At 48.0% G+C, this 27,905-nt stretch overlaps 2 protein-coding genes across 2 annotated transcripts in view; both read right to left on the bottom strand.

The window, feature by feature from the left end:
• The window catches only part of IPO9 (importin 9), a 41,157-nt gene extending 35,181 nt beyond the window's left edge, over positions 1-5,976 (bottom strand). Inside the window, exon 1 of the mRNA XM_063356453.1 lies at positions 5,824-5,976. The gene's annotated coding sequence lies outside the window, so the exon portion shown is untranslated. The remainder of the gene's footprint in view (positions 1-5,823) is intronic.
• Positions 5,977-12,804: 6,828 nt separating this feature from the next.
• The window catches only part of KDM5B (lysine demethylase 5B), a 55,957-nt gene continuing 40,856 nt past the window's right edge, over positions 12,805-27,905 (bottom strand). Inside the window, exons 19-27 of the mRNA XM_063356450.1 lie at positions 26,095-26,450; positions 24,939-25,077; positions 22,331-22,510; positions 21,382-21,540; positions 19,055-19,540; positions 16,659-16,770; positions 15,218-15,357; positions 14,362-14,688; positions 12,805-13,677 (exon numbers count right to left, since the gene is read on the bottom strand). Of these exons, the coding sequence (XP_063212520.1) occupies positions 13,540-13,677; positions 14,362-14,688; positions 15,218-15,357; positions 16,659-16,770; positions 19,055-19,540; positions 21,382-21,540; positions 22,331-22,510; positions 24,939-25,077; positions 26,095-26,450 (2,037 nt within the window). The 3' untranslated portion in view covers positions 12,805-13,539. The remainder of the gene's footprint in view (positions 13,678-14,361; positions 14,689-15,217; positions 15,358-16,658; positions 16,771-19,054; positions 19,541-21,381; positions 21,541-22,330; positions 22,511-24,938; positions 25,078-26,094; positions 26,451-27,905) is intronic.

Genomic DNA, 27,905 nt, shown 5'->3' with positions numbered 1-27,905 from the left:
TCCTGGTGGACATGCACCTCCTTCAAAAACACACTGTCCCTGCTCTGACATTCCTGGACATGGCTTGGCCTCCATACATGTTTTCCAATACAGTAAGACCTAGAAGAAGAGATTATTTTTACCCATTATAGAATTATCCTCAACTCATAAGACGCCGGCCATAGCATGCACACGTATACTATTGGAGGTAGTGTATGACGTTACCTGGATGGACCAGATAAAGGGGGAATGGAAACACTATCCCCACTTCACCAGGAACAAGGTTAGACACACACACAGCAGCACTGCTCCCACAACCCGTAGCTCTCCCTTCTCCTGCCTTCCCCCTGAACGGTCACAGGCACTGCTTTTATTTATGTTCCATTAAAACCTAAAGACAACAAAGGTCACCAGGTGAACTTCCATCTTTCTGGAGACCAACAATAATGCATTTCCCATCCCCAAGCTGTCAGGTGGTGCCTATTCCCACACTTTCTCAGCAGACAGAAGATGCAGAAGCAGGGAAGAGACCGAGTTGCTAGGGACACGTTTGGAAGTTGCTAAAGGGTGACATAGCAGGAAACTGCCACCATGCCCTTACTCCAGAGCTGACATCCTGTATTCCTCCAGAACAGCTGTACTGAGTCAGACAGGAGACTACCCCCTTGGACAGTTCAGCCTGTTCCAGAGGCTTACCTCTGACTGGGTATTTCTACCCATCCCTTTGCACAAGCACCAGCCAGATCCGCTATCAACCCACTTCAGGGAACTCAACTGCATCCTCACAAAAAACCGAACCAACTCCACCTGGCTAAACCCTGCACGGAAGAGAATGGGCGCCAACACGGGACAGCACACAAGGAGAGGTAACTGCTGTATTGGCTTAACCATATTACACAACCCAACCTGCAAGCAGCTTAAGAAAAGAGGTGAGGGCAGAGCAACGCTTCCCCCAACACACCTCCTCGGAAATCCTGGCCTTGGGAAATGCCATGAAGCAGGTGTTGTATCCCACCAGTGTGTTTAATGGTTCTTGATGAGTTTCTTCCTCCAGGAATCTTAAGCTTTTTAAACTCTTTCTAGCCTCTAACATCCAACAGCAATGAGTTCCATAGTTTGCACACTGGAGGAAACAACCTACTTCCTTCTGCTTGTTTCAAGGTTCATTTTCATCTGATCTTAGCTTTACAAGAAGTCACAAATAGTCGCTCCTCACTCGCCTTCTCTGTCACTTACGATTTTAGAGCCTACCTTTTTTCTTCTTTTTTCTTTCTTTTTTAGAGCCTACCTTTTTTTTCTACTATCTTTTTCAGTCAGAAAAGTCAATGTATTCGCTCCTTCTGAGAACAGAAGCTTTTCCACACCTCTGTGAATGTCTGTGCTGCATTTTTACTACCCTGCTTTAGCCCTCCTGAGAGCAGCAAGCCAGTAATGCATGCTGCACTCAGGCTGCAGAGCCATGAGGAATTTATGTCGCGCTTTGTTCTCTGCTCCCTCCTTAACGGTCCATTTGGCTTTCCAAGCACGACAGAGCAGTGAATGGGTGTTTTCAGGAAACTCTCCACACTGCCGATGGGATCTCTTCTCCCAGTGACAATAGTTAGCATAGTTGGCGTTATTCTTTAAGGTATCATCTGGGCTGTCTCCTCCTCCCCCAGCATTACTTTGCTGACCAACACTGACCTATACCTACTGTTTGCACACCCATGTCACACTTGTGAAATCAGTCTGTAATTTTTGCCACTGATTCTCACTCTGGCTAGACTGAGCAGCACTATCAGCAACTTTGCCACAGCAGTATTCACTCTTTTCCACATCGTTTACAGACGTGCTGAGCAGTCCAGCTTCACATGGGACTCCTGATTATCTCCCTGCCATGTGAAACATGACCAGTCACTTTTGTCTCTTGTCTTCCAGCTTTTAATCAGTTATTAATTCAAGTGCTGTCTGCAGCAGTTTAGCTTCTTCAAGAAGTTTCAGTAAGGGAATTTTCTAAAAGCTTTTTGGCAGTCCCAGGGCACCTTCAGACAAGTCTTCTATTAAACATAGATCAACTCTGCCACAACAATCTCATGTATCCTCCCCTCCTCGTTCCAATTCTAAACATAATTTTAGTATTGCAGGCAGAGCAAAAGCCACATCGACTCAGCTGTAACAAACCCAACATTCACCCCTCCACCCATCACCTTAGAGCCCTTACTAAGAGCTGTCCTGTGTTTACCAACTTGTATTTGTCTGGTGCCTAAGTGACCTTAAGTCGCAAGTTTTACAGCACAATTCCTAACACGGGAATTTAATATTTCAGTCCCTTTAAAACCCTTGGAGACGCATCCTGTAGCACTTGCTGTTTAAAGTAAACTGGTAAGTGAAACTGCTCCTGCTCATGCTTCAACCCGACGTGGACCCTCTAACGTGTCTCCTGCAGAGGCCCCTCAATGCAACAAGTTAAGTCAACATCAGCACAAGGAATTCCGCTTTTCTGCAAGCTTTCTGCAAGCCTTATACTCCTTGAATATACCTTGCACACTTCATAACCTGGCGGTTATGAACACATTTGAAATACTTCCTGCTTCTCCAACATTTGAAAGCATCATAAGTTTTGATGTCTTTAACAAGTTTTTTCCTAATTTTTGTTTGCCTACCTTCATTTATTTTTCATTAAAAGTGCCAGTATTTGCGCTCTTGTCTACTGCCGTCACTTTTACTTTCAGCACCTTCTTTACGCTGCTTTATGATACTACATTTTTTGCTTCTTTAAAGTACTTGTGATACACATGATTTACGTTTCTTTACCTCAATAATACAGTGTTGGCAAACAATGTATTCCTTTAGCTCCTCCTCTTGGTTTTTACAAGTTTCTCCATATCAAAGACAGCACAGAAAGGAGAATATAGCGTATTCCTCTCATGCTGCTTCATTAGGACAAGCGAGGAGGAATCACAGAAGCGCAGAATTCAGCTGAAAGAGACCTCAGGATGTCCCCAGTCCAACCCCTGTGATCAAAGCAGCATCAGATCAGGTTGCTCAAAGCATTTTCTAGGCAGGTCTTGGAAATACTCAAGGATGGAAACAGCATAGCTTCTACGGACAATCTGCTCCAAAGCTTGGCTCTCCCTCTCCTCACAGTGAAAAACTTTCTCCTTATATCCAGTCTGAACCTCTTGTCTCAATTTGTGCCTGTTTTCCTTCACCCCCTCCTACCCCCAGTGTCTTGACAACCTCCTCAAACTTACCAGAACCTGCTCTCAGATCCACCCCCAAAACCCTCTTGTCTCCATACTGGAAAACCCCTCTCCCCCAGCGTCTCCTCACATGGTGAGTGCTGCAGTTCCCCCAACAACTCAATGGCCCTCTGTTGAACTCGTTCCCATTTGTCACTGTCTTCCTTGTATTGGTGGGGTGGGAGCAAAACAGGACAAGTATTCTAGATGTGGTGTAACAAGTGCTGACTAGAGAGAGCTGATCACTGCCTCTGATCCTCTTCATACAGCCCGGGATGCTGGTGGCCTTCAGGGCACACTGTCCAGCTCACCAGCCACCAGGATTTCCAGGCCCTTTGCCACAAAGTTGCTCGCCAGCCAGGCAGTGCCTGACCTGCATCCCTGTGGCGGGTCCTCCTGTTCCAGGTGCAGACCTTGGTTTCTGTCCTTGCTGAATTTCAAGAGGCTCCTCTTGGTCCATTCCCGCAGGGCTCTCTGGGTGGCAGCCCTGTCCTCACGGACATCAACCGCCTCCCCTCCAGTTTGGTGTCACCTGCAAGCTGCGTGACAGCGCATTCTGTAGCCTTCTCCAGGTCACAAGTACAGGTCCTGCAATTGGCCTGTGCAGCTCTGGGACTGCAACTGCAGAGAAGTGTTCGGTGACTTTTACTGTTATTTGTAAAACAGTAAAAAAACAGAAGCGCAGATGACTCCATTCCTCTTGCCCTTAATGTTATTCACCAAATGTAATCCTGTTGCATTTGTGGGCTCTCAAAGGGACCTTAGGGACATCCATCACCTACAGCCCTTAAAAAATACTCTTTTCTGGAAATCTGTTAACCAAACCATTACACAAACTTGATTTCACTTCTTGTGGTAAGACTCAGACTGTTTGGGGGGAAAAAAAGTTGCCACTGAAGAGCACACTTCACTGTAGTAACATGCAAGGCAAAGGCTCTATGGCTCAATGAACCTCACAGCACTTCCAGACTCGCACTGTAACAATGCCATTGAATCACTCCTTAAAACCTCCAATAGCTGTGATACCAACACACAGATGCATCAAGGAAGACTTACCCTGAGTGTTACAACCGCATGTTAAGGGACTGTACAACAAGAAACATTTTATCAAATAATTTGCCTTCCTTTCATCACTCCAGTCTCATTTGCAGAGTAACGTAATCATAACACCATCCTTGACCCAGTCATGCCCTTACACCTTCCTTCTCTTTACCATGAGCTTCCTTTGATAACATTTCTGCGCTAAAGTTCAGGGGCAGAAAGACTTTAAAACACTGCACAAAACACTTTCAGAATAGCAAAATCAAGCAAAGGTAAGGCAAAATTTCCAGGAGGGTCCACGAACAACCAGCCCATCATGCTGCCAGGCCACAGGCACAACTTAGGGCCAAGGGCTGCAGTGCCAAGCTCTCCAGCGCCCAGCTCCTGTCACAGCAGACTGTCTGCAAATCTTCCAGTGGTTCCTACAAATTGCAGTTCTTTGGGATGGGCCATAAAATTTGAGCTGAAGTGAAATAAAATATTACCATCAATAAATTTTTAAGCTTCCACCCAGGAAAAGCAGCAAGCGCATGAGCTGGCTTAGTGCTATCATAAAAAGGTCAGATGAGTAATGGAATAATTAGAGACACTGATTGAATTTGGGGTGCTTGCTCTTTTAAGCTCTGCCTTTTCAAAGCCATAGGCCGGTTGCCATCCAGCTCCAGTGTCTTCCACGTCCTCAGCTCTCAGAAACACACAACGAAGCCCCAGTGCAGGAGCTTCACACAAGAGGGTATATCTCCATCCTGACCACACTCAACCTAAAACACGCCACATACAGATGATGACGTGCAGGATGTCGATGCCCTATTGCTGGAGGTGTTCAAGGCCAGGCTGGATGGAGCTTTGGGCAATCTGGTCCAGCGGAAGGTGTCCCTGCCCATGGCAGAGGGGTTGGAACTAGATGATGTTCAAGGTCCCTTCCAGCTGCAACCATTCTATGATAACATGGGCACACACAAGGGACACACATGTCCAGATGCGGAAAGGATCACTGTGGGAGTGGGACAGGGCATGCAGACCACCACACAGAGGGAAGGCTCTCCATGACCATCACGGGAGCAACCCTGGAGACTTGGGCTCAGGTGGAAAGAGGTGCCCAAAGCAACAGGCCTGCTGCTTTGCCACCCCACCTCCCCCTACACGTCCTACCAGTAGCAAGCTTAGAGTGCTCCTTGGTCACTCAGCTCTCACACAACTCCAGGCCGCTCCCCACACTGCCCCATGGACGTTCCCCTCTTGCCACTCAAGAGGCGAGCGGTGCCTTGAGGCTTCGCCCGGCGACCTCCGCTGCAGGCCGGGGCCAGCCCTAGAGAAGTCCCACCGCCGAACCCGCAGCTGAACTCCCGAGGCGGGGCAGGGGCTGCTCAAGGGAAACCGGGGACCCGCCTACAGCCGGGAGCAAAACAGCCGCCGCTGCCCGCTCCCCGCCGGCCCGAGCGCTGAAGATGGAAGTTTTGGCCGAGGCCACGAGGCGCCGGTACTGGGAAACGCTGGGAGAAGGTGGTGGCGGCCTTTCCCCACCCGGACACCACCACCTCCCCCCGCTCTGTTTCCTCAGCGCGGCCCGGCCCTCACTCACCCTCCGTCACCTCCAGCACCTTCACCTGCTCCTCGGCGGCGGCGCGCACCGCCTGCACCGGGCACAGGATCCCCGTCAGCGTCTCCACCAGCGCCTCCTTCAGCCCTTGCGCCACCGGACCCGGTCCCGGCCCACCACCACCACCACCACCGCCTCCTCCTCCGCCGCCGCCTCCTCCGCCGGCCGCCGCCGCCGCGCCCGCCATTGCCGCCCCCCCCCTTCCCCTCAGGGCTCTGCTGCCGCCGCGCGCGCCAAACGCACGGCACGCACGCACGCACGCGCGAGGGAGGGAGAGGGCGACGCCGAGCGGGGCCACGCCTACGCGGAAACGGCGGGCTCCGCGCGCCGCTCACAGCGCCCTCTCGCGGCGCGGCGGGACCGCCGGTGGTCGCCGTGAGGAAGGAAAATGGCGGCGCGGCCTCGGCCGCGGGGGGTGCCGACGGGCCCAGGAGCAGGAGCCTGAAAGGCTTCAGAGCCGAGCGTCTCCTCAGACCCGGGGAGCTCCTGCCATGGCGGGAGCCAAGGGGACAGGCAGAGCCCGGGAAAAGCGTTAAGTCCCTCAATCTGCCTTTTCCCACCCGTGTCAGTGGCAAGCTCCCACCGTGGGGAGCCTTGAGGAGCTGGGTGAGGCCATTGGGGGCCTGGGAGGGCCGCACTGAACAGCCAAATAGAATCATAGAATAGTTTAGGTTGGAAGGGACCTTAAAGATCATCTCATTCCAAGCCTACTAGTCCAGGGACACCTCCCACCAGCCCAGGTTGCTCCAAGCCCCGTCCAGCCTGGCCTTGAACCCCTCCAGGGATGGGGCAGCCACAGCTGCTCTGGGCAACCCGGGCCAGGGGCTCACCACCCTGAGAATAAACAACAGGGCGTATATCTACCTTACGGTGGTGATGAACTGGAAGATCTCATCACTTGCATGGGGAAAGGGAAACATGCAGCTAGCTGGGCTGAACCAGCTTAATTAAGCTTTTAAATGGTGTGGAAGTTCACCCTTGCAGCGAGGTTTCCCTGCAAAGGCATTGGGACAGGGGCACACAAAGAGCTCTGAGTCCTTCCTGCGCATCATTTCTGTGGGGCCGTGGTGAGGGGACGGGTGGTGGCACTGCTTCAAGGCAGCATTTCTGCAGGGCACCATGGTGGCCCTGCGGCTGCGGGCAGCTTTGATCTCATCCCTGAGGCGGCCACTGTGTCTGCGACAGCAGAGGCGGCGGCGGTGGCTACAGGGGTTCTGCTCCAGGACGGAGCTGGAAGGTAAATTAAGCCCCAGGTTCTTGTTCAGGTTTGAACAGTGCTGTACACCGTGCTCAGGGGAAGCAAAAGAAAGTGGTCTCCTGTCACTCTGAGTCAGGAACAAGGCAGCTGTAGATGGTCTTCAGCTGCGAGCAAAACAAAAGCCACACAAAACGCAAAGCAGGGGAGCAAAGTACTGCTCTGTTTCCAGCTCTGTTTTCTACAACTGTTTATTTATGAAGTATAAGAAATTTTACAAATCATTACAGGTACCAAAAAGCAGTATTAACACATACAAAATGAGCTTCTTACATGAGGGGCAGTACTAGCAGGTGCGAGTAAGTAGGTCCCGGGCGCTTTGGAGTGTAGTGCTCCCGGGGATTTTTCTGGACCAAGCGTCTCTACGGTCATTACTCTGCAGTAAGACCCCTGGCAGCGGGACAGCAATCCCTACGTAAAGACAGTCCCGTGCCACGGGTGAGCCAGCAGTCACATTAACGAGTCCCCGTGCTGCCTCTGGCTGCGTTATGTGTTTTTAACTCCTTCCTTACAGGTCTCTCATAACTTGGGATCCTGCCAACATGGGGGAACTTCTCTTTCCAGAGAAAGCCCGTTGTTATTCTTGTCACCATGAGGGATTGTTTTCCTTGCTCACATCACTTTCTGCTTGAAATCTACTTGAAGGTTATCAAGCGATTACCTGTTAATAGACATGCTATCGCTAGGAGTATTTGGTTTTTAGTCTTGTTCTGGTGCTATTTAATAATTAATCATACCTCATCGCTTGTGCACAAGTCTTGTTCCCCTCCTAGAGACACCCACCCATCGCTCCTTTTGTGTGTTTTGTTATATTCCACGCCAGTTTGCCAACCTCTTCTGAGCTGGAGTCCATTCCTCTGGGATAATGTGTCCGGTCACATTCTCTCCCACCAATATATTTTTAAATGTTCTTGTCAAGACCAGTACAAGAAAATGCTCCTATAAATCATGCATGTAACTTTTACAACCCGACCTCATGATTTTCTCCACAAGTAGGAAGAGCAACTTGAGATACTACCGAAACACAAGACCGGGTTCACCTCCTTACAGCTCGGAGGCGAGTGTCCCGCTGCACACCAGCGCTTCCAGCCGGCCTGCCTCCCTCCAGCCCTTCCCATAGCCAAACCACTCACCGGAGAGGAACTCGGGTTTGGTCAGCACCAATCCACAGCCCCGGCAAGAGAGCGAGCTCCTTCCTTTGGCTGGGGCCCTTCCTGTGGCCACCCCAGCCCTGCCTGGGCAGAGACAGCTCTTTGGAGGGAGACTCCAAAGGTCAGTGGAGGTGCCACAAGCTGCTCTGCAGAAGCTCCTCTGTGCTGACGCTAGATGCTGTCCAGACAGCTGCGGTCAGGTGAAATCCATCCACCACAACACTCGGTTATAAAAACATCCCCCCACCATGAAGTTAAGGTTTTCTTCCGTAGAAGTTGGGCAAGTCTGACTGATGGACCCCGTCTTTTCTCCTAAACCGCACAGGACCAGGGCATGGGCTCAGGCAACGCGCCCAGCACTCCCTGCATCCTCTGCCAAGCCATGGGGGTGGCCGGCGGGCTGGGGCCAGCAGAGCCCATTCCCAATCTGCAGCGCAGGCACAACCAATTCAGGCTGGTGTTTTTGAGGGGAGAAGAGCAGACCAGCCACGCTGCTCCCGCCCAGAGGCAGAGACTGGGCCGTGGCACTAACAGCGTGGCCGGCGTGTGCACGGCCCCGGCCCCTCCGGGCTGCCCCGGTCAGTGCTGGCGCCAGAGACAGTTCTCTACATGGTAAATAAAGATTATTTTTCTCTCTTGTTCTTCCCAATCCAAAATGCTGCTTCTGCTGGAGGAACAAATACAAATTTACAGAGGGTGTAACTTATGCTACCTGGGGGTCATCCGCTCATCTTTGCACTGTCCTAATATTTTGGTTTAGTGGAAAACACAAGTGAATTCCTACAGCACCAAAACGAGCAAGACCAGCCCCGGACTATCACACCAGACTTTCTGCTGGCCGCCTGTGCTGCCTGGCTAACACCAGAACAGACAAGTCTGTGCAAGCATTTGTGATCATTTTTGTCCCTTCTTAATAATCGCAGCTGTTTCCTCTGCACTTACAAACATTTTGCAGAAACTGCAGATGCAGTTTAGGGACAGGAGGGGTAGCCCAGAGCCATGCTTGTCCAGCCCCTGATCCTTTCTTTTGCTCAAGTGACTGTAAAACTGCTCTGAATGCTCCAACTCGTCCTTCTGTATTTGTAGAAATTACATTTATTGTATCTTCCAGGCTTTTTCAGGTTTGAATTCCCATCTGGTTGGTACATTGCATGGTCTCTTCACGCATCTTGTGCATAGGTGCTTTCTGCAAAGCCAGCAAGCCCAGAGCTCGCCTTTCGAGCGCTGTACATTTTGCCTCAAAGCCGAAAGGTCTCTGACATTCATCTTTTCTTTAGACATGCTTTAGGGAAGAAAGCTCACTCACCACAAAAAGATTGTATTCTTCGCGTGAAAAGATATTTTATGATGAACTCCTGGTTTCCTCCTGCGATGTTTCAGCTCACACGCACAACACACCAGCCCTTGAGCTCCCCTGCAGACCCGTCCCAAAGAAGACCCTGCAGAACCATGTGCAGCTGACACGGGACTGCTGTAACCGGCAAAACTCCTCCAAGGGAAGTAAGGGACAGCACAAGGAACAGATGCAGCATCAGCCCGAATTATCCGGGGGCATTACATGGTACCTGCCTGACCCATCTCCCACCTGGTTAAAAATTTAACTCCAGACAGCAACAAGGACATGAAACGCCAAAAGCCCAACAGACACTGAAGCAGCCCAAACACCCAACAAATACTGGTTTGTCCTTAACAAACCCTGGGTGACAGAGATGCTCTTTGAGCAAACTGCGTGTTCTGTAGACAGGGAGCTACTGTTTTTACTGCTTTTTATAAAATAATTATACGTTTTTATATGTCCACACAGATTCCAGGAAGCAAACACTCACGTGTAAAATCTGGTCCAGTATTGTGACTGATCAGCCAAGTACCTTTAAAAACATGGCTGCTGTAATTAAAGACACACCTCTTTTGATTTAGGGTATGTCACTATTTCTTTTCAACCACCTTTCAGCAAACTTCCTCTCAGCACTTGGAATTTTGGAGCCAGCAGCGAGCGAATCACATCATCACACGTGGCTGCATTTTTTAAATAAAATATTTGTTCCTTCTACCCAAGATCTTTTAACTGGGACACACTGATACTGTTTTTGTCTGTCTCGAATAGAAGCGGTGTTGAACCTGCAGTACTATTAATCTAGTGCGACTGCTTTATCTCCTCCTCCAGACATAGCTTTTATTTTTATTGATGCTCCTCTTGGTGCGAGGCTGTTGCCTCCAGAGACCGACACGTTTACGTCCTAGAGGAGAACTCTCAACATGCGGCGTGTTCACTTCTGAAGAAAGGATAGAGCTATTTTTCAAGGCTGTACCTCAGCCCTTCTCTTGGAAAAGCACACTGATTTCTAGACTCACAGAAGAGTCATCTCAGCTCCTTAACGTTGCTCCCAGGTAGCTGCTGCCCGTGTGCGTATTCTGGAGACCTTCCCTTCCTAAATCCTGTGTGACACTAGTCCTGTCCTACAAACACATCTCCTGCTGCAGATACAGCAGCCGGAGCATTTGTCTGCCCTGCAGCTGAAGTCCTTCGCTGTAACTCCCGTGTCCCTCAAGTGCACTAATGCTTAAACAATCCTCCACACAGCCATCAGCCGTAACACAAAACAGCTTCTGTGTCGCACTGTAAAATTCACTGTTTGTTATTGCATTGTTTACTTGAATATATATGTACTTAGTCAATATTAGACACTCCCTCATCCCCATCCTTGGGTCAGCCTGACAAACAGTGGCTGAAGTCCCACAATGCACAAAGACAACATTTCAGTTCTGTTCTTCCCCCCCTCTCGGTGCCTTTTAAATGCGCGACTCCAGAGCTCTAAAGGGAGCATTCCCCCTGCCCGGATCAGTTCTGTTTGTCTACCCAAATTCCAACTGTACATAAAATATCAGCGACTGATGTGTTGTCCCTAAGAAATTACACTCTTTTCTGTGTCAGGAACTCATTTTGGCCCCCAAACAGTTTACCTTTGTCTTCACGCCCGAAAGAAGAGGTCTCAGCATAGACCATCCCCCAGAAGGCGCTGGGGAAGGGAAGGACAGGATTATTTTACTGTTGGAACCAAATCCTGGGCAAGCTCTTTTCTCCGCTTTGTTCCACACGTTGTGTCTTTGCTGGCGGTGGGTCGGGCTGAGCACTCATCACACCAGTAATGCAACTGCAGCAGCAGCTCCTGCCTGTGGAAAATAACTCCTGTGTATGCGTTATCGGGGTGTGAGTAGAGAAACGGATGGTATTGGGAAGAGTGTGAGGAAAACCAGCACCACTTCTGACGCCTTAACTTAGCAAGTGCTGACACAACTGCCTAAAATCTCTTTTTGCCACCTTTGGAAGAAGCCTTCTGCAGAGATCCATCCCAGGCTGCAGGTCCATGTGGATACCTCGCCACCGCCGAGGATGAGAGCACACAGTGACCAATCTGGTCACCATCGTTTCCAGTCCTCCTCCAAAGCCGCCCACGTTCTGCCTCTGGTTCTGCAGCTCTCAGCGACTCTGGATCCAAGGCATCCCCAAGGGGTGTTGGGAGTCACGAAGCCTTTTAATCCTGCGTTTGCTTCCGAAACGGAGAGCCAGAGCCAGAGGGCAGCCCCGCAAGCTGCTCTTCTCTCAGACGGGGGCAGAGTGCTGGAAAGACCAATTCAAACAATTTAGGAACTTTACAACTAGGTCCTGGAAACACGCGCTCATGCCCTCAGCATGCTGGGCTTCAGTTTAAGACCAGAAATACGCGAAACCGAACCCCTGCCCCCTCCTTCGGATCAAGTGTCTTATTTGCGATGTGCGTGCCTGCAGCTGGAGCAGTTGGGCAGGTACCAGTCTGTTCTGACGCCCTTCCCGTGGCACAAGAGAGCACACGTCCCGCAGATTAAAGGTGGCACCACAGCTACAATCCCCACGTCTGATGGATGGTACAGGCAGGCTTTACATAAAATCAGGTTTTTCAGCCTCAAATCCACAGGTAGGATTACTAATTTGATTTTTGTCCTATTTTATGATTAAACTAATGTAGAGGCCATAAATTATTCTTACTAAATAAAGAATCAGGAGCTGAGCAATCGAGAGAGGTTGATGTACTTGGTTGCTTCATTCAAAAAAAAAAAAAAAAAAACAAAGAAAAAAAAGCAGAACAGGGTGGAAAGGACTTTTTTTTTTTTTTGGCTTATTTTCATTTATCCCCAGGAAATCTAGGATGGACATGAAGAGTAGTGAAAGCGAGGGCTGATCCTAACAGATCCTGCTGCTGCCGAGCACGATCCACCCTCATTGTCTCCTGTGATGAAGAAGGTGCAAAGGATGCTCACGGAGGAGCCCAGCCCGAAGCAAACAACAAAGCTCTCATTTACTTTGACAAAGTCAAACCCAACGTCGTCCCGCCTGCAGGATCCACGTGGGGATGGAATCCAAGGGGCACGGCCCTGTGGCGCAGCTGAATACACAAGTAAAGTACGAAAGCATCGTGGCTTTCACATTTCTTTTTTTAAAGACAGATTTCTCTTGAAGAAGAGAACCCACCGACACAATCGGTATTGATCCGGAGGGAAATGAAACTGCGTTTCAAGCTCTCTAAAAACACCAACATTTAATTTTATAACATAACCAGGGGTTTATTCCACAATATAAACTGCAACATTTGATACAAGCTACCCAAAAAAGGAGAAAGCCAAAATACAGCTGTGGCAATTACTTTACAGAGCTTTTTTTTTTTTTTTCCTGTCTTCTACGTCACTGGGCCATCAGTGACACTAGGGTCTAACATTCGCTTTCTGTACATCAACCAATGCTAGAAGCAACACGCTGTTCAGAATTGTCATTCCAGTCACTGAAACCAGACATAGAAGTTATTGCTCAGATAAATAAACCTAGTCTACGAAAAACAAAGTGGAAAAAAACTAAAGTCTCCAAAGAATTAACAGAGTAAACAGGGATTTCCTCAAAAGAGGACTTATTGGAAAATTCGTGGTGCAGGTTTTTTTTGCACCTCAACCAAGCTGAATTAAATACGCCGGTAAATCCCAGAGAGGTAATTTAATGCTGTACAATAAAAGGTGCGTGTTTCAAATGCCTTCCAAATTGGTGGAAACCCCTGCTAAACAGTCAGCATCTCAAACCTCAACAACCACAAACAGATCAAGGGAAAAATACAAAAGTGTCAAAAATCGTTTTGAGTTCTGGAAAATGATCCCATAAGGATAGAAGTAGCACCATTTGCAATCTGGTTCTTAAACCAGCCCCTGTGGCGTTATTGGAAAACTCTGATAACCTTCTTTATTCAAGTCCTGAATGGTTTATGGGGAGTTTTACTTCCGATACTGAGAGTCCTTCCCAGTGCAGCTGACGCAGATGTAGTCCTCCTTCTCTGCCATTTCTGGAGAGATGCCCACACACACCTGGTGGAACCACTGGTTGCAGCTGCCGTCGCACTGGACCCAATCCACCTAATGAAGAACAGACATACGGGTGTTCAGAGAAGGCCCAGGCACGCACACAGGGCGATGAGTCATTTTTGGGCTCTCAATCTATTGAAAGGAGCGAGAAACGTCCCATTCTACAAGTGGCTCGTGCTGGATATTCAACTCACACTCTCCGTTCTCTGGACTCCTGCAGCCCAGCTCCTCTGAAGCTGAGACTTGTCCCTTATCCCTACTGCTGCTTTCCCACCTATAGCAAAATTGTGGATGGCAACTTCACCATGACCACCCCCCCCCCTCCCCGGCACCTGGGAACGTCCCTTTTTCCCCACTTTCCAGAACAGATGGAACCCCCAGGCAGAGCCCCGAGGCACTGCCCACATCCACAGAAGGGCTGCAACCCACGAAGTCTCTACACCCGTATTTCTAGAGCGGAGACGAATACGGTGTCTGCACAGCCCCACCTCCTCCTTCCAATTCCACACAGACGTTTTGATGTCCACCTGCCTTCCCCAGGCCCAGCTGCATGGCTGCTCTTGGAGAAGGCGGGAAGGATCGTTACTAGATGTGTCCCAGCAGTGGCAGACACTGTCTCTGGGTCACTGAGCGCCTCCCGCTCGCTCTGTGCTGCGGCAGTCAAACAGTCCCAGGGCAGCCGGGTGCTCTAGATCCCAGCAGTGGGAACACCACCGCGGGTCCGCCTCTACTGACCTCATCTCCCTCAGGCTGCAGACAGTTCACAGCAGGGCAGATGGCGTCTTCATCCTCAGAGTCCTCCTGCTCAGAGAACGACATGTCTGAGGGAAGCAAGTGGTTTTCACTGGAACGCTGCATCTCAAAGAGACGCTCCCGCTCTCTCTCCAGTTTGTTAGTGCAGACGTCCTTTGAGTGATTCAGTTTCAGTTTCTTCTTTTTGGGTGTTCTCATTTTTTTTACTCTTGCTCTCTTCTCATCACAGAAGCTCTCTCTCTCAAAACGCCGCTTTAGTTTTCTCTCCGTGTAACTAATTCCATCCTTTTTTCCTCTGCAGCATTCGTTCTATTGGAAAGATATTTTGGCAAAATTGTAGGCACGCAAATAACACTCATTATCCCGTTATTCCATACCCTGCTTTTAAGAAGAGGCTTAAGTGCAGAGTGTTTGAGAGCGCGCTGCTTTCTCAGCAGAAGCGGGATGTGTAAGGGGAGCAAAGCACAGGGTCACACTCCAGGGACAGAATTTATAGGAAAAAGATTCCCGTTTCCTGCCTCTGAGTCCACTGCACCAGAGGGAGCCCTCTCAGAAAGCCTCTTAAACACAGGACAAACATCAAATTACGACAGATGTCTTTAAAATACAAAACACGACCATAAAAACCAGATTCAAATTGCAAAAACGCATTAGGCCACAAATGATATTCAATAGTTTGTAACAAATTAATTATCAACTTCTTGACCCCTTGTGGACAAGGAAAATGTATTTTCACGGAAGAGCAGAGCCACACACAAACCTTCGTAGAGCTCCTGGGCTCAGGCAGAGCCTCTACTCCAAAGCGACCCCGAGCTCGTCGCCTTTGTCAGACACTTGCCTTTTCACTTGCCGCTCCAACGGGTGATCTCTGCTCCGTTTGCTTTGTGAACAGGATCTGGTACAGCTCCTGTATTTCAGGCAGAGAAACCTGTAGCAGCTGGGCTTCCATCATCAGCTCGTCCAGCTCCGTGCTAACGACTGTTATGAAAGACAGGGAGAGGGGAGAAAAGGAATTCTTCAGTGTCAGCGCTGGCGAGAACTGCGCGGATGATGAAAATTCTGCTCTGACAGCACATTCAAAAAAGCCTGCAAGACTTCTTAAAATCTGCAAGTGTATGAAATAACTCTTATCTGTTCCCTCTTCACTGCTCATTTTTAACAACGGGGTTAAAAAGAAAGATAAAGGCTTGCACAAAAGTTACTGCACTGCAGCTCAGTCCCTTCCAGGTTTAGCATTTCTTGCTGGTTTGGGGATAAGCAATTGCCATCGTTCCTGGCAATTTCTCCCGCTTCTGAGGCTGCGAGCGTGATGATCCCCTCCCTAGGTAAGAGGCGGGTAAGATGAACAAACTGCACAAATCCGTAAGTGAAGGCAAGAGAGAAGAGGAAGAAGGGGCGAGAGGACGAGCCTTGCAACCGAGTCCCGCCTGGCAGTCACCGCCCACTGCTGCTAGCGAGCTCCCCAACGCGCACTGGGCTTCTGAAATGATCTCGGATTCTTTAAGACAGCATTCAGTACAATTCAACTACGGCCTGAAAAACAAAGCTGGCAGTACAAAGGACCGCCTTGTTGGATTTTAACTGTAACGTTAAACCAAAGTGTCTTGTGTAATATTTGCATGGACTAAGCGGCACTGACTTGAAAACACAGAGATAAGACTAGACCTCCTGAGCATTATGCATCGGGAGGAAAGAAGTGATAAATAACTTTTGAAGTTGGAAAATGATGCAGTTTGTAGCACATCTGAGCTAGGAAGCATGCAGAGCCTGCGCTGAGTGACCTGGAGAACGGCAGCAGCCACAGCAGCTGAGAAAACTCGAGTGTCGGTGACCGTGACAGTTGTGCTGCAGCAGAACTCAGGTGGACTCGTGTCCTGTGGGTTAAGCACCCCGTGGTCTCCAGCACCACTTCCCTACGTTGTTCCCATCCACCACCTACAATTCCAATAGTCTCTCCCCTCCGTTTCCCGCCCCTGCAGCCCGTTTGGCTGCCCACAGCCCCCCGCGTGCTGTGCATTTGGGAAGGAGACAGCTCTCGGCTGACACCTCTTCTACCATGCCCCATCTCGTCATTACACGAGGGACATTTGGATCATTGAGCTCTTCACCCCTCTCCCAAAGCTGAGCATTAAGTTCCAAAGTTGCTGAGGGGATGGAGAAGCAACGAGGCACTGCGCAGTGCCGCCCTGCCTTAGCCATCTCCCCTTGACCAGGACACCCCCTACTCCACCAGATGCAGGAAAAAAGGAGGGGGAGGGAACAAAGTGAAGATTACAAACCATGAAGTGGGATGCAGTGCTGTCCTGTCGAAAATGGAGAATGCAAATATATGGTTCTGTTATCCCAGTCATGAGGCATGGAGAACGACATTGCTCCAATTGTCTGGGAAACCTAGAAAATAAAACACATCCATATTTTTACTAAACGCATAGTTTTGAAGTGTCAAATAACTGCGATAGAAACAAGTATTGATTCTCTTACAACTGCTTAAATCTTGTATTCCTAGAAACTGTTTAATCTAATGCACCCAAATCCTTCATCCTACACCTGCAAATAGGCAAAAGCAACTTTACTGCCAGAATTCTTAGCTGGGAATTATCATTTCCAGAGAGATGAGAAGCTGGCCCAGGTGCACGCAGCAGCGGGCGCCACCAGAGGAGAACGAGCCCATGGAGCAGAGTCACTGTAGGGATAATCCCGGACTCGTGGAAGCCAGGGCTTCAGCTCTACCATTGACTCAGGGTAAATATGACAGTTTCCTCCCTTTGTTCACAATAAAGAAGTGATTTCTCACTGCCTTGATCCGATGAGACACCAAACCATTCTGCAGCCCTTCTCTCTACCTCAGCCCGCAGAGAAGACATGCCAGTGGCAAAACATGCTCTTGCTCACGCAAAGGCCACTTACGCAAACCACCAAGTGTCAGTTTTGGACTCAGGAGTGTCAGAAACGCATCTCACCAGATGCCTCCCAAAATACCGTCTACCTCACGAATTCAAGTGTAGGGCCCCTTTCAAAATCTGGCTCTCACCCATTTCTCACAGCTGTTTTTCAAGTGAATTTTTCAAACTCATCTAAGCACTCCACATTCTTCACTTTGGCCAGTGTCAAAGCAGCCCAACTCCAACAGTTACCACTAGGAGCTTCTCTGGGGGTATGGGAGAGTTGGATTACCCCAGATAACAGGCAAAATAGAATCGTTACAGGACAGGAGAGCAATGCTGAGACGCTGGATCCACCAAGAAACACCTCAAATCCTCAAGTTTTAGCTCAGCGCCTGTGCCCAGACAGCTCTGGAGGCCACCCCTGACCTGCCCTCAGTACCACCGTCTCCAGGAAGGCTCCTTAGTGAGGGACCCAAGCTGACACACCTGGTCAGATGCTCTTCCACTGAGCTTCCAGGGACTTCTGATTTGGGGCATGTGGCCGCCAGGAGCTGACCTAGCTCTGCTAGAGTTACCTTTACTGCCTTCAGCTCCAGACCACACCAAAATGGTTAGTCTGCTTTCAGGTCAGAGGAACCTCATGGTACCACACTGAGTTAATAAAACTAAGCTTACTGTTCCCGTTTCTGACCCAAACATCAACTTATACGCCCAAAATCTTGCCCAGTTTTTTTCCCAACTGTACTGGTTGGTCTAGTAAAAAGATATTTTCAAACCAAAATTATCAGAAAAATTCCCTTAGATGCCTAAACATAGTTTTAATTTCTAAAACTAGACTTGCCTATTTGAAAAATTTGGCCAACACAAGCAACTTGGCGTTGCTGAGCAACATGAGAAGCAGCTACGATACCTCTACAAGCACGTGTGGCACATTTTATGTTTTAATGTAACTGGGGATGAAAACAAAACCACACAGGCTAACTTTAACAGGGCTGGACTAGCAGAACTGGAGTGTTTCAAAAAGCAAAAGCAACAGAGTGCATTTCATTTGGGGGTGTTTTATGTTCTTTGTGCTGCACAGACCTTTTATATCAGGTATTTTTCTGCATTTATTATCTCTGTAAAACTAGAAATGCTTAACCCATTTCCCACTTTCCCTGCACTTTTTGCTGAAAGACCTGGACTGGGGGAGGTTTGAAACTCCCCCGTGACCACACCTGAAACAGCTGCTGTAGCTTAACTCAGCGCTGGCAGCCGAACATTCAGCTTGGGAGTTCTTGCGTCAGTGATAAGGAGAAGGAGCAGTAACGGACGAAGATACCCTGCTGAAAACAACCTCACCTGAGAGCTAAGCTGGTACCACACTGGTCGGTTTGTGCCTCTGTTACTAATTCTCCACACTTAAAGCTCTGTTGGAATACTTGCGAGAACAGAACAGAAAGACTAACTGGATACTAAGCACTCGAGAACAATAGCTTCAGCAACTCTGTCCTTAACAGTCTCACATTAGAGTGTGGGAGCTGGCAGGAGGAGAAAGGAAGACAGGCCCTTTAGGAGGAATTGTTCCCAGGACTCCAGCAGATGGAGAACACGGAGCTGTTGCTGGAGGACACACACGTCCTGGCTAACCAGGAAGGCAGAACCCAAACTCCTTATATCCGTAAAGCAAGACATCAGTCTGCCTTGACAGTGTTTGTGTGCAGATACAACGAACCCAAACCCCGAGAGGTGCTGCAGACTGTTCTTCTGACCACCCACCACCAGGAAACGCGGCAGCAGCCCGGCCTCACCTTGTTTGTCTCTGGCAATTGGCCTGCTGTGGCTTGCCATCTGCTGTACAATAATCCTGAGCCAACTTTGTCTTGTATAAGTTTTAGGTTCCCTGAATATAACATTTGTTGTGCTCTGTGCTGCCAGTTCACAGTTCTCTCGATCATATACCGTAAGGCATCCCCCTCAGGAAGCCTCACACGGATACGCTGCAAGGAGGCCAGCAATGGCAAGATCTTTTCTAAGGGTGGCTTTTCTGATCGATGACAGTGTGGGCAGAGCCATACACGAGGTCCCTGCAAAACGTTGGGCACCGAAACACAGCCGGTATGGAAGAACCCTCTGCAGAGTTCACACTGGATCATGGGAGCAGCCGGCTCCTTCTGGCACAGACAGACTTTCAGTTCTGCGTCCTCTTCACTAGACAGCACCTTGACTTCGTTTGCTGCTCGCAGAGAACGCAACGCTTCCATCTCCTTTAATCGGGCTTCCCCAAGCGTAGCCATCTAAAGGGAGTTCAAAGAAAGGGATGTGATCTCGAGAGGAACATTACTCATTAGAAACAGGCTGACCTCTGCACAGCCACACTCCTCCGATACGCCAGCGGGTATCGCAGAGCGTCAGGGAGCTCCTCACCCCGTACCCTTCAAGGCTTTCGATGTTTGAGGCGAAGCAGTTACGAGGATGTGCCGCAATGGGACTTCAGTTTCCTTCCATTTCCTCATGGGGCTCAGACATACAAGGCTTATTCCCTCGCAAAAGTAACCTCTTGACTCCCTTCCTCTCTGTTCCAAATCCTTCATGTTTTCTACTACAAAAATATTACCTTCATGAAAGCAGCTTAAATTCTGAAACAAGCACAGATTTGGCTTGCAGGTACTTCTCTACGAACACGTCTCAAGTACGTGGTCTGACTCTGTATTCGCTCTGGGTCTGTAAACGCCAAGTGAAATTCAGGTGTACGTCTGAACGGGCTCTGCCTTTCTACACCTGCTCATGATCCTTTTTTTTTTTTTAAAGGAATCTTTGGCATTATCTACTATTAAAGACAGGAATATATTTCAGTTTCATAAAGGCTATTAGTAGCAGCTGCAACTAATACATTCTATGCATTTTATTATATAAAATATAATATTATATATAAAAATAAATGTATACAGGAGGGTTTATAAATATATACAAAATAAGTTATTTCACACATTGTGGCTTTGAAACATGATGTCTAGAGAAAAATCAGCTATGCAAAATTTAGACAGCGGTGTCCAGCACGGGCAGGTACGGGACGCAGGCACAGCACGCTGCGTTACGTACGGCTGGGCGCTGAGCACTGCAGCTCCAGCGCTGTGGACATCCAAACCTCCACTACAAGAAGATCCTTGTTCCCTTCGTGTCCAGAAGAAAACCTGCCCCACTAAATGAGTGCGTTTTCCTGGGAGCAGTCCACGTGAGTACCCTTCTCTTTCAATACCCCAACCGCTAACGAGAGATTATCTTGTGCAAGGGTGGGCGATTCCAAGGCCCAGGCTCTCCCATCAGCACTTGCAGGGACGTGTCTGTAAGTCTGGATTTCCAGACAAGGGAGGCCAAAACCGAAGCACTGAATGTACACGGTTCGAGCACCTGCCATAGGTTAAAACTGAAGTGTCCCATACCTAAAGGGACAATTATATTCAAACCCTATGAAACCAGTCTACTGCTCCTCATTAATCACAGAATCATAGAATCTTCATGGTTGGAAAGGACCTTTGAGGTCGAGTCCAACCAAACACACACAAAAAACCCCCTAATAGAATCCAATAGAATCCAACCATGGGACATCGTTTAATCTGACCATAGTGGAGGCTCTGAAACAGGCCTTTTGGGATGAAGCCCTTTACCACCAGCAACGAAGTCTGCTCCATCCAGAACTAGTGTTTTATTGACTTCATAATGCATGAGGTTTTCTTTAATTATTTATGGTGTTTGTTTTAATTATAAATGGTGCTGGGTTATTGTGTTCTTTGAAAGGATCAGACTTGGGAAAAGCCTGTCCTATCTTTAATAAGGTTTTGGTGTGGTGCAGGGAAAATAGGTCTCAATTTTTTATTTTCCTATGCTTTGTTAGGCTACGGACATTGCCTGGCAAACTGTAAGGCTGCTTTAAGCACAAAGACAACACACGTTTTTTTTCTACTAAAAGCAGTTTTGGGAAGTCTGAAGCAGCACAGGAAAGTGCAGCCCTAGAAGTCCTTCTGCAGAGCAAACCTAAAGGAGTGGAGGGTAACACTCCTGCACGAGGGGAAAACAAAGATTCAAAGAACTTAGAAGCCACTCCGGTTCAGAAAAAAGCCTAAAGCAAAGCACATACCGCAGACGCAGTATCTTTGCTCTCGGAGAGCGCTCTTTCTAAGTCACTCAGAGTCTCCAGCTTAGTGCTTTTCTTCTTTCCACTCGGCACTGCCTCCTTCAGCTTCTTCTGCTTCCTCTTCAGACTCAGCATTCCAATATCACAGCGGGGACATAAGACCTGAGGGACAGAAAAGCAGTATTGTCTGCAACATTTTTAATGCATTTGTCCTGCCGTTCTTTCCATCAAAGGTTTGGGTGACCAGGATGAAGTTATCTGGGAAATGGGGAGAGTTGGAAGGTTAAAAATGCGATTTTATAAAATGGGTAGAGCACAAACACCCCCATGTTTCATTTAGACTGCTGGTGTACAGAGACAGCTGACGCAGCGAAGACCCTCCGTGCGATCTAAGCTGCAAACCCTGGAAAACCACGGAGAATTCCAGGGGCTGCCCTGTGCTCCCGCCTGCCCTCCCGGAGAGAGGAGGGCTGGGGTAAGCAGGCGCAGCGTGGGCAGAGCGTGGGTTGCTCCAGACCTGCAGGTGCTCACACAAGAGCTAGAGCAGGAACAGCCTCGCCCTTATCGCGGCTAAACCCGGGGTGGATGAAGCGGGGATGAACCTGCACTCCAGCGGCTGCAGCCCGATGCGCTGCAGTAAACTCAGTGCCACAAACGTGTCAATTTTATCATCTTCATATTGAAAATGCCAGACTGTGGCACAACATGCTCCCGTTAGCCACTCATTAAAAAGAATAAAGTGTAGCTGTATCTTAAGCATTTAAAAAGTTTAATATTATCATTAAAACTATAAGTCAATCTAATAAAAATCAAGTTAAAATATGTAACACAATGCTAAAACAATTCTGCAAATACTTAATATTTACTGCTACGTCAGGAGTTAATACTGTAACCCTGATGTGCTTTTGCTGTGGTACGGATGGTGGTCTTCTCCAGCGCCGAGACCTCTTACCTCCAGAAGAGAATAAGGGGAGTTCTCGCACAGAAACGTGTTCGCTGCACACTCCTTCCACGCCTGAACTTCGGACACCAGGGACTCCAGCCTCGGCAGGTAGTCCAGATGCACTGGGATAGATCGACCTCTCGTGACGAGTTCCGCTAGCGTGTCCAGCACAGGCACGCGTCCTCCAGCCTGTCAGGTTATAAATTAAGAAATGCTTGAGGCGTATGAGACACACCACTCGCATGAATCACAGCAAGTCATTTAGATTAGCTGAAGGTAAACAGAATTTACTGCTTAGACACTTCAGTCGCTTCCACAGCTGTTATTCCAACAATTGTGCTTCTCATGCTCTGGCCATTAAAGTACACAGACAAAACTAATAAAACACTTGTGAAGGGGGGAAAAGAAAAAAAGAAAAAAAAAAAAGGAATACACTTACCAAATGACAGTTAAAAAAAAGAGACTGCCAACAATATAAGCAGACTCCCAATATAATAATCTGCCTTCACAGCAGAAAATCAAAATAATTTTGAAACAAACCCAGAAGGCAAGCCTAACCCAGACCCTGGCACGCCAAGGGCAAGGAACGATCTCAAGTAGCCAACGTGCCGTTTGAACGCGAGCTCTCTTCGTTCCCCCAGCAGCCCGCGCCCGAGGCAGCCCAGTTAGACGCCATCCAGCAGTAAAGCAGCACCGAGAGGTAATTTCCAAAATAGGCGGTGATGTGGGACTCCAGAACTACTCATCCCCAACATCTCCAGCAGCAAACTCAAACGCTGGCACCAAGAATTTCCTGCAAGTCCCCACGACTGCAGGCATTTACAAAAATCTTCACAGAACTGCAGCAAAAATTCTTGGCACAGACAGACACATTTTTCCATATTCCGGAGGCAGAATTTCAGAATCCAAACCAAGAAATTAGCGAATGCCAAGAACAATTCGCTTAAGAACTCTCAAGACAGCCCTCAAACAAAGCTTAGTATTACATGAACTTTATTCCTTCAAAAATTCAAAGCTCAGGACAACTAATTTTTTTTTTTAAATAAACGCTTCTTGAACTCAAAAGAAGTTTTTATTAAAAGCTGAATTTATGTCAGATAGGTCTGAAAATACACTAGTGAGTCAGATCAGAGTTCACTTTATGGAAAAAACACGACAAATGAAAATAGGAGAAAATATTTGGCACCTTATAGCAAAATGTGAAGTCAGGGCTACCCCAGTCCCACCGCTCCTGACCCGCGCAGTGACCCGGGCTCCAGCACCGCGAGGCTGAGCCACCAACCGCTTCAAAGAGCCGGCCCAGGCTACGACTGCTCGCCTGGCCTTCAACTAGCCCAGTGTCTGGCTGCAGGAGACACCGTGCCAACGCAAGGGGGGTAGTGGGAAGAGAGAAGAGGGGAGAGGAAACTGGGTCCACAAATAAACCTGCCTGAAAGGTTAAAAAAAAAAAATAAAATAGAAAATTTGAGTGGGAAGCACCAGAAGCCGAGGTGAAAACCTGTAGAGGTCTTTATCAGCCTCTGGTTTTCATTCTCTGCCATCAACTTCTTGCTCAGATGAAAGCCTATTTCAGAGTGTGAACAGGGAAATGGAAGTCACACAAAGCCGGGGGGAGCCTTAAAAATGGCAGGGGAGGGAATAGGGAAGGAAGAAGAGGAAATCAAGTAACTTCCACCTCAAAATTCAGACAGAACTACTACAAAATTACAAGTATTTTAATCTATGAAATCAAAGGCCAACCATACAGGAACAGAACGAGAAACAGCCTTCAGACCGCCCATGCTTCCTGGCTAACAAATGAGGGAATACCTCCCAACCACAGGGTGTTTGACATATCACCGATGATACAGATGTGGAAACAGCAAGTGAATTCTACAGGGCCTCAGAAGAGGCGATTCCACCACCAGTAAGAATTATCACCCATATCATCAGGTCTTGGTGAGACTGTACCTGCAGTACAGCACGTGAGCCACGCTCAGATGCTCATGCTCCAGAAAGGTGCACTCCAAACTGGAGAAAATACAAGGACAGGACACTAGTCTGATCGGGAAATATCTTTTTTTTTTTTTTTTTTTTTATTTAGAAGATGCTAGAGGGAAGTTATTCGTTTAGTCAAACAAGTGAAGGCTGTGAAAAAATATTATTGGTGACTTTTAAATGTTTTAGGGGATTTGTTGATTCAGGAGTCAGCAAGCAGAGCTCTGATCACCACCTGCTCCATACCACGTGTCCCAGGAGTGCAGTGAGATGCAGAATGGTACAAAAAAATATAATTACCAGGTAATCATTACTAAGTGACTGAGCAACACTTACCTTAAGGTAAGGTTCCATAACAGAATATCTCTTTAACTTTAGATTTTTGCTAACGGCTCCTTTATAACTTCATTGCAGTCAGTTAATTGGAAAGGTGAAACAATAGATATCGGGTCCAGAAACAAAACTAAAAGGAACAGCACTCAGACATAACTGCACCACGTCTAGGGCAACGGGATGCTACAGATGAAGCATCTTTGGTTCAGTGGGATGCTGAGGCACCAAGTGCACGCAGAGCGTGGGTCTGCCCACCTGGAGGGGTTACCAGCGCTCCCAACAGCCAGGAGGAGCTCAGCTTACGTACCTGCAGACCTTCCACTTCCTGCAACCAGTCCTTGGCCTTCTGCACTGCGTCCTTCAGCGCGACGCCGTTCGGGAGATAGGCTGGGATCTCCTCTATTTCTTTCACTGCTGCCACCAGACTGCTCAGTGACTGCCGTGGTCTACGCAAACAAAACATCTCCGAATGTAAAACACTGCATATAGTTGGGGTTCTTCTGCTCATCTGGCTTATTAAAACCAAGGGGTTACACCAAATAATGACGTTATGTCCAGCACTGGAGATGCATACTGTACAACCAGGGCACTAGCAATGCAGGTGTGCTTTTAGAAGCGTTCATTTGCTTGCTATAGACTCCTCCTAGAAATATTTACATATTTGGGCTTAAGGGAGATTTAACACTTATTAACTTTTGAATGATAGAACCTTGAATCCTCAAATGCACACTGAACCCTAAAACAGTACCAGCCCTAAGAGATTCTATACTAGAAGGTTAAAAAACCCTGAAAAATGCTTTTCTGTATTTCATAATTTGATGTTTTAGAAAGGTACAAACACAACTGCATCTCCACTTTGTAGGTTAAACCCAAGCTTATACCAGTTTTGTGCCCTATGAAGTTACAATTTTAAAACAGTATTGTTACTAAAGTTTAAGTAGACCGTGCTCTCCCCCATTTTCCTTTATAAATGAGAAGGTCAAAGCAATGAGCAAGCATATTTTTCTCAGTAAGGATGTATTTGGCTTTTTTCGTCCTCCCCTGCACCAACTAATCTGGAAAATTCTCCTCAATGTTAGAAATAGTCCGTATAATAAATTTTTACCAGTTGGTGGTATATATCTAAGCTCCATCTGGACATGCATCCTCCAGTCTGACACTGGGGGAGGGAAGAAGGTGGAAAAGGAAGGAAGAGAGATCTTAAAACCCTTCCTTGTGTCAAAAGGAGAACGTGCACGATGACAGTGGAGCACCACAAACCCTGCAAGCCACCACCACCGTTTAAAACCGCTCAGTCACTCATCCCCCTTCTCCATCCCACACCCTTCAGGATGGCACAAGTTTTGCCTTCACGTTGTGAACTGGATGAACAAAAAGGAGCCCCTTCAGAGGTAAAAGCCACCTGCGTCCATCTTAAACAGCTCATGGAACTACAAAATGCGACACTAAGATTTAGCTTCTACCTGGCCTTTATCAGATTTCTGGCTTTGTCATCCCAGTGTTCAGAGACAGTAAGGAGCTCCTGCAGCTTCGCCATCGCTTTCTCAACTGCTGGGTAGGGAGCGAGTCCAACACCTGAGTCTATAAGGCGTCTCATATCATCTAGAGTAAGAGAGTTTTGGTCTGAGGAAGCCAGCTGCACATCCTCGAGCCAGCGCGCCTGTTCCAGACGTATCCGCAGTTCAGCCAGTTGGGGTAGGTCAACGTCAAAGTCAAAGCTGACATCCAACAGCTCCTGAAGTTCTGCAGCACTCGGCATTTCTTCAGAAAGCAGTTTTTGGCTTTGCTGTTGAAAAGCTTCCACACGATCAAGAAGATCCTGAAATATACAAGCGCAGCAATAAATCAGAAGAAAGCCCACTGCCAAATCTCTTAAACATTTAAGTGCCAGCCTGCAAGGAAACACCACATTGCGATGCCCACAACGTGCATGGCAAATTAGCACGGCATCTGGAACACTGAAATAGAGCGTCTTCAACACGCGGTGCATGTATCAGCGTCTCCTCATACACAACATGGACACAAGCTTGAGGATCACAGAATAAGGCAATTCCACTCCAAACTCCTTTGAACTAAGAGACAGGTGTCAAAAAGGTCTCGGAGGAATAGAAAGGATCTAAAGGGAAATTTTAAGTGTTCCATCAGTGCTGTTTTGGGCTTTGTTCTGGAATGATTAAGAAGGCTGAAGAACAGCACGGTTCAGTTAAAAAGGCTTTGAAGAAAGCCAGGAAGGGCACAGAGCTTCTGGGGTTCATCGCTGCTGCACTGATAAGGTTTTGAGCTGGACCACCCAGTCCCAGGAAGCCACAGGCATTTCACTCGCTCACGCAGCGCAGCACCTTCTCTCTCTCTCCGTATGTTCAACGGCTAATTACACCCAAAAGGTTCATCTGTGGCTGTTCGCACTTCACCCAGGATAACGGACAGTTAGCCAAAGTACTCCCTGCGAAGGCTGCTGTCCTGGTTGGAATTCTGTAGCCACCCTGACCAGAGCTCCTAGCCCTGCTGAAGCACTATTCCAGCAGAAAGTTCTTCCTTCACAGCTGACATCTTGGAATTTTGCCAAGGAGGTTGTTTGTCAGGGTAGGCAATCTCACCCATAATGGAAATAAAGGCTTTTAGAGATATATTAAATTGAGCACCAATCTCTAGTAATTGTTGGTCATTTACATTAACAGCCTGATTTGCATAACTACATATGATTTAGGATTAAGAATGATATATAAGAATACCCTGACCATATGTGTTTGCTATTTCCCTGTTCAGGAATGCCAGATGGAGAAGAACTGCCTGCATGTCTAGCATTTCTGAACTTCTGCTTTTTAAATACTAAGATAACTTCAGAGTTACAATGCTATAAACAAATAACTGTAAATAGGATTACATAAAATCTGATTCACACATTCCAGATCCGATAAAGCTTCAAAAGCAGTAGTCATAAAGCTGAGATGAACCGGTCTATTCTGCTTCAAATATACACCATGTTGTCTGGTCTCAGCGTTGTGTGGACACTTGAGAGAGCTCAGGAGCTGGACACTGCATCTCCCGGTTCTAAGAGTCACAAATACACAAAGCCCTTCTCCTTTAAGACAGGAATTGCAGCTGCCTGGAATCTAGGTTCCTTTTTTTTTTTTCCCTCCCTCTGATTACCCCTCAGTGGGATACATTTTGGCAAATTCTGAAACCAGGTCTCGAATTACTTTCAACTTGTCTGAGGGCTGATCATCTGGAGAGCAAATAATCAGCGCTAGCTGATGCTCATGGGAGACAGAGT

Source organism: Chroicocephalus ridibundus, chromosome 20 (assembly GCF_963924245.1).
Source record: "Chroicocephalus ridibundus chromosome 20, bChrRid1.1, whole genome shotgun sequence".
Classification (NCBI taxonomy): Eukaryota; Metazoa; Chordata; class Aves; order Charadriiformes; family Laridae; genus Chroicocephalus; species Chroicocephalus ridibundus.
Note: the sequence above shows the minus strand (reverse complement) of the source record. Positions and strands in the feature narration are given on the sequence as shown.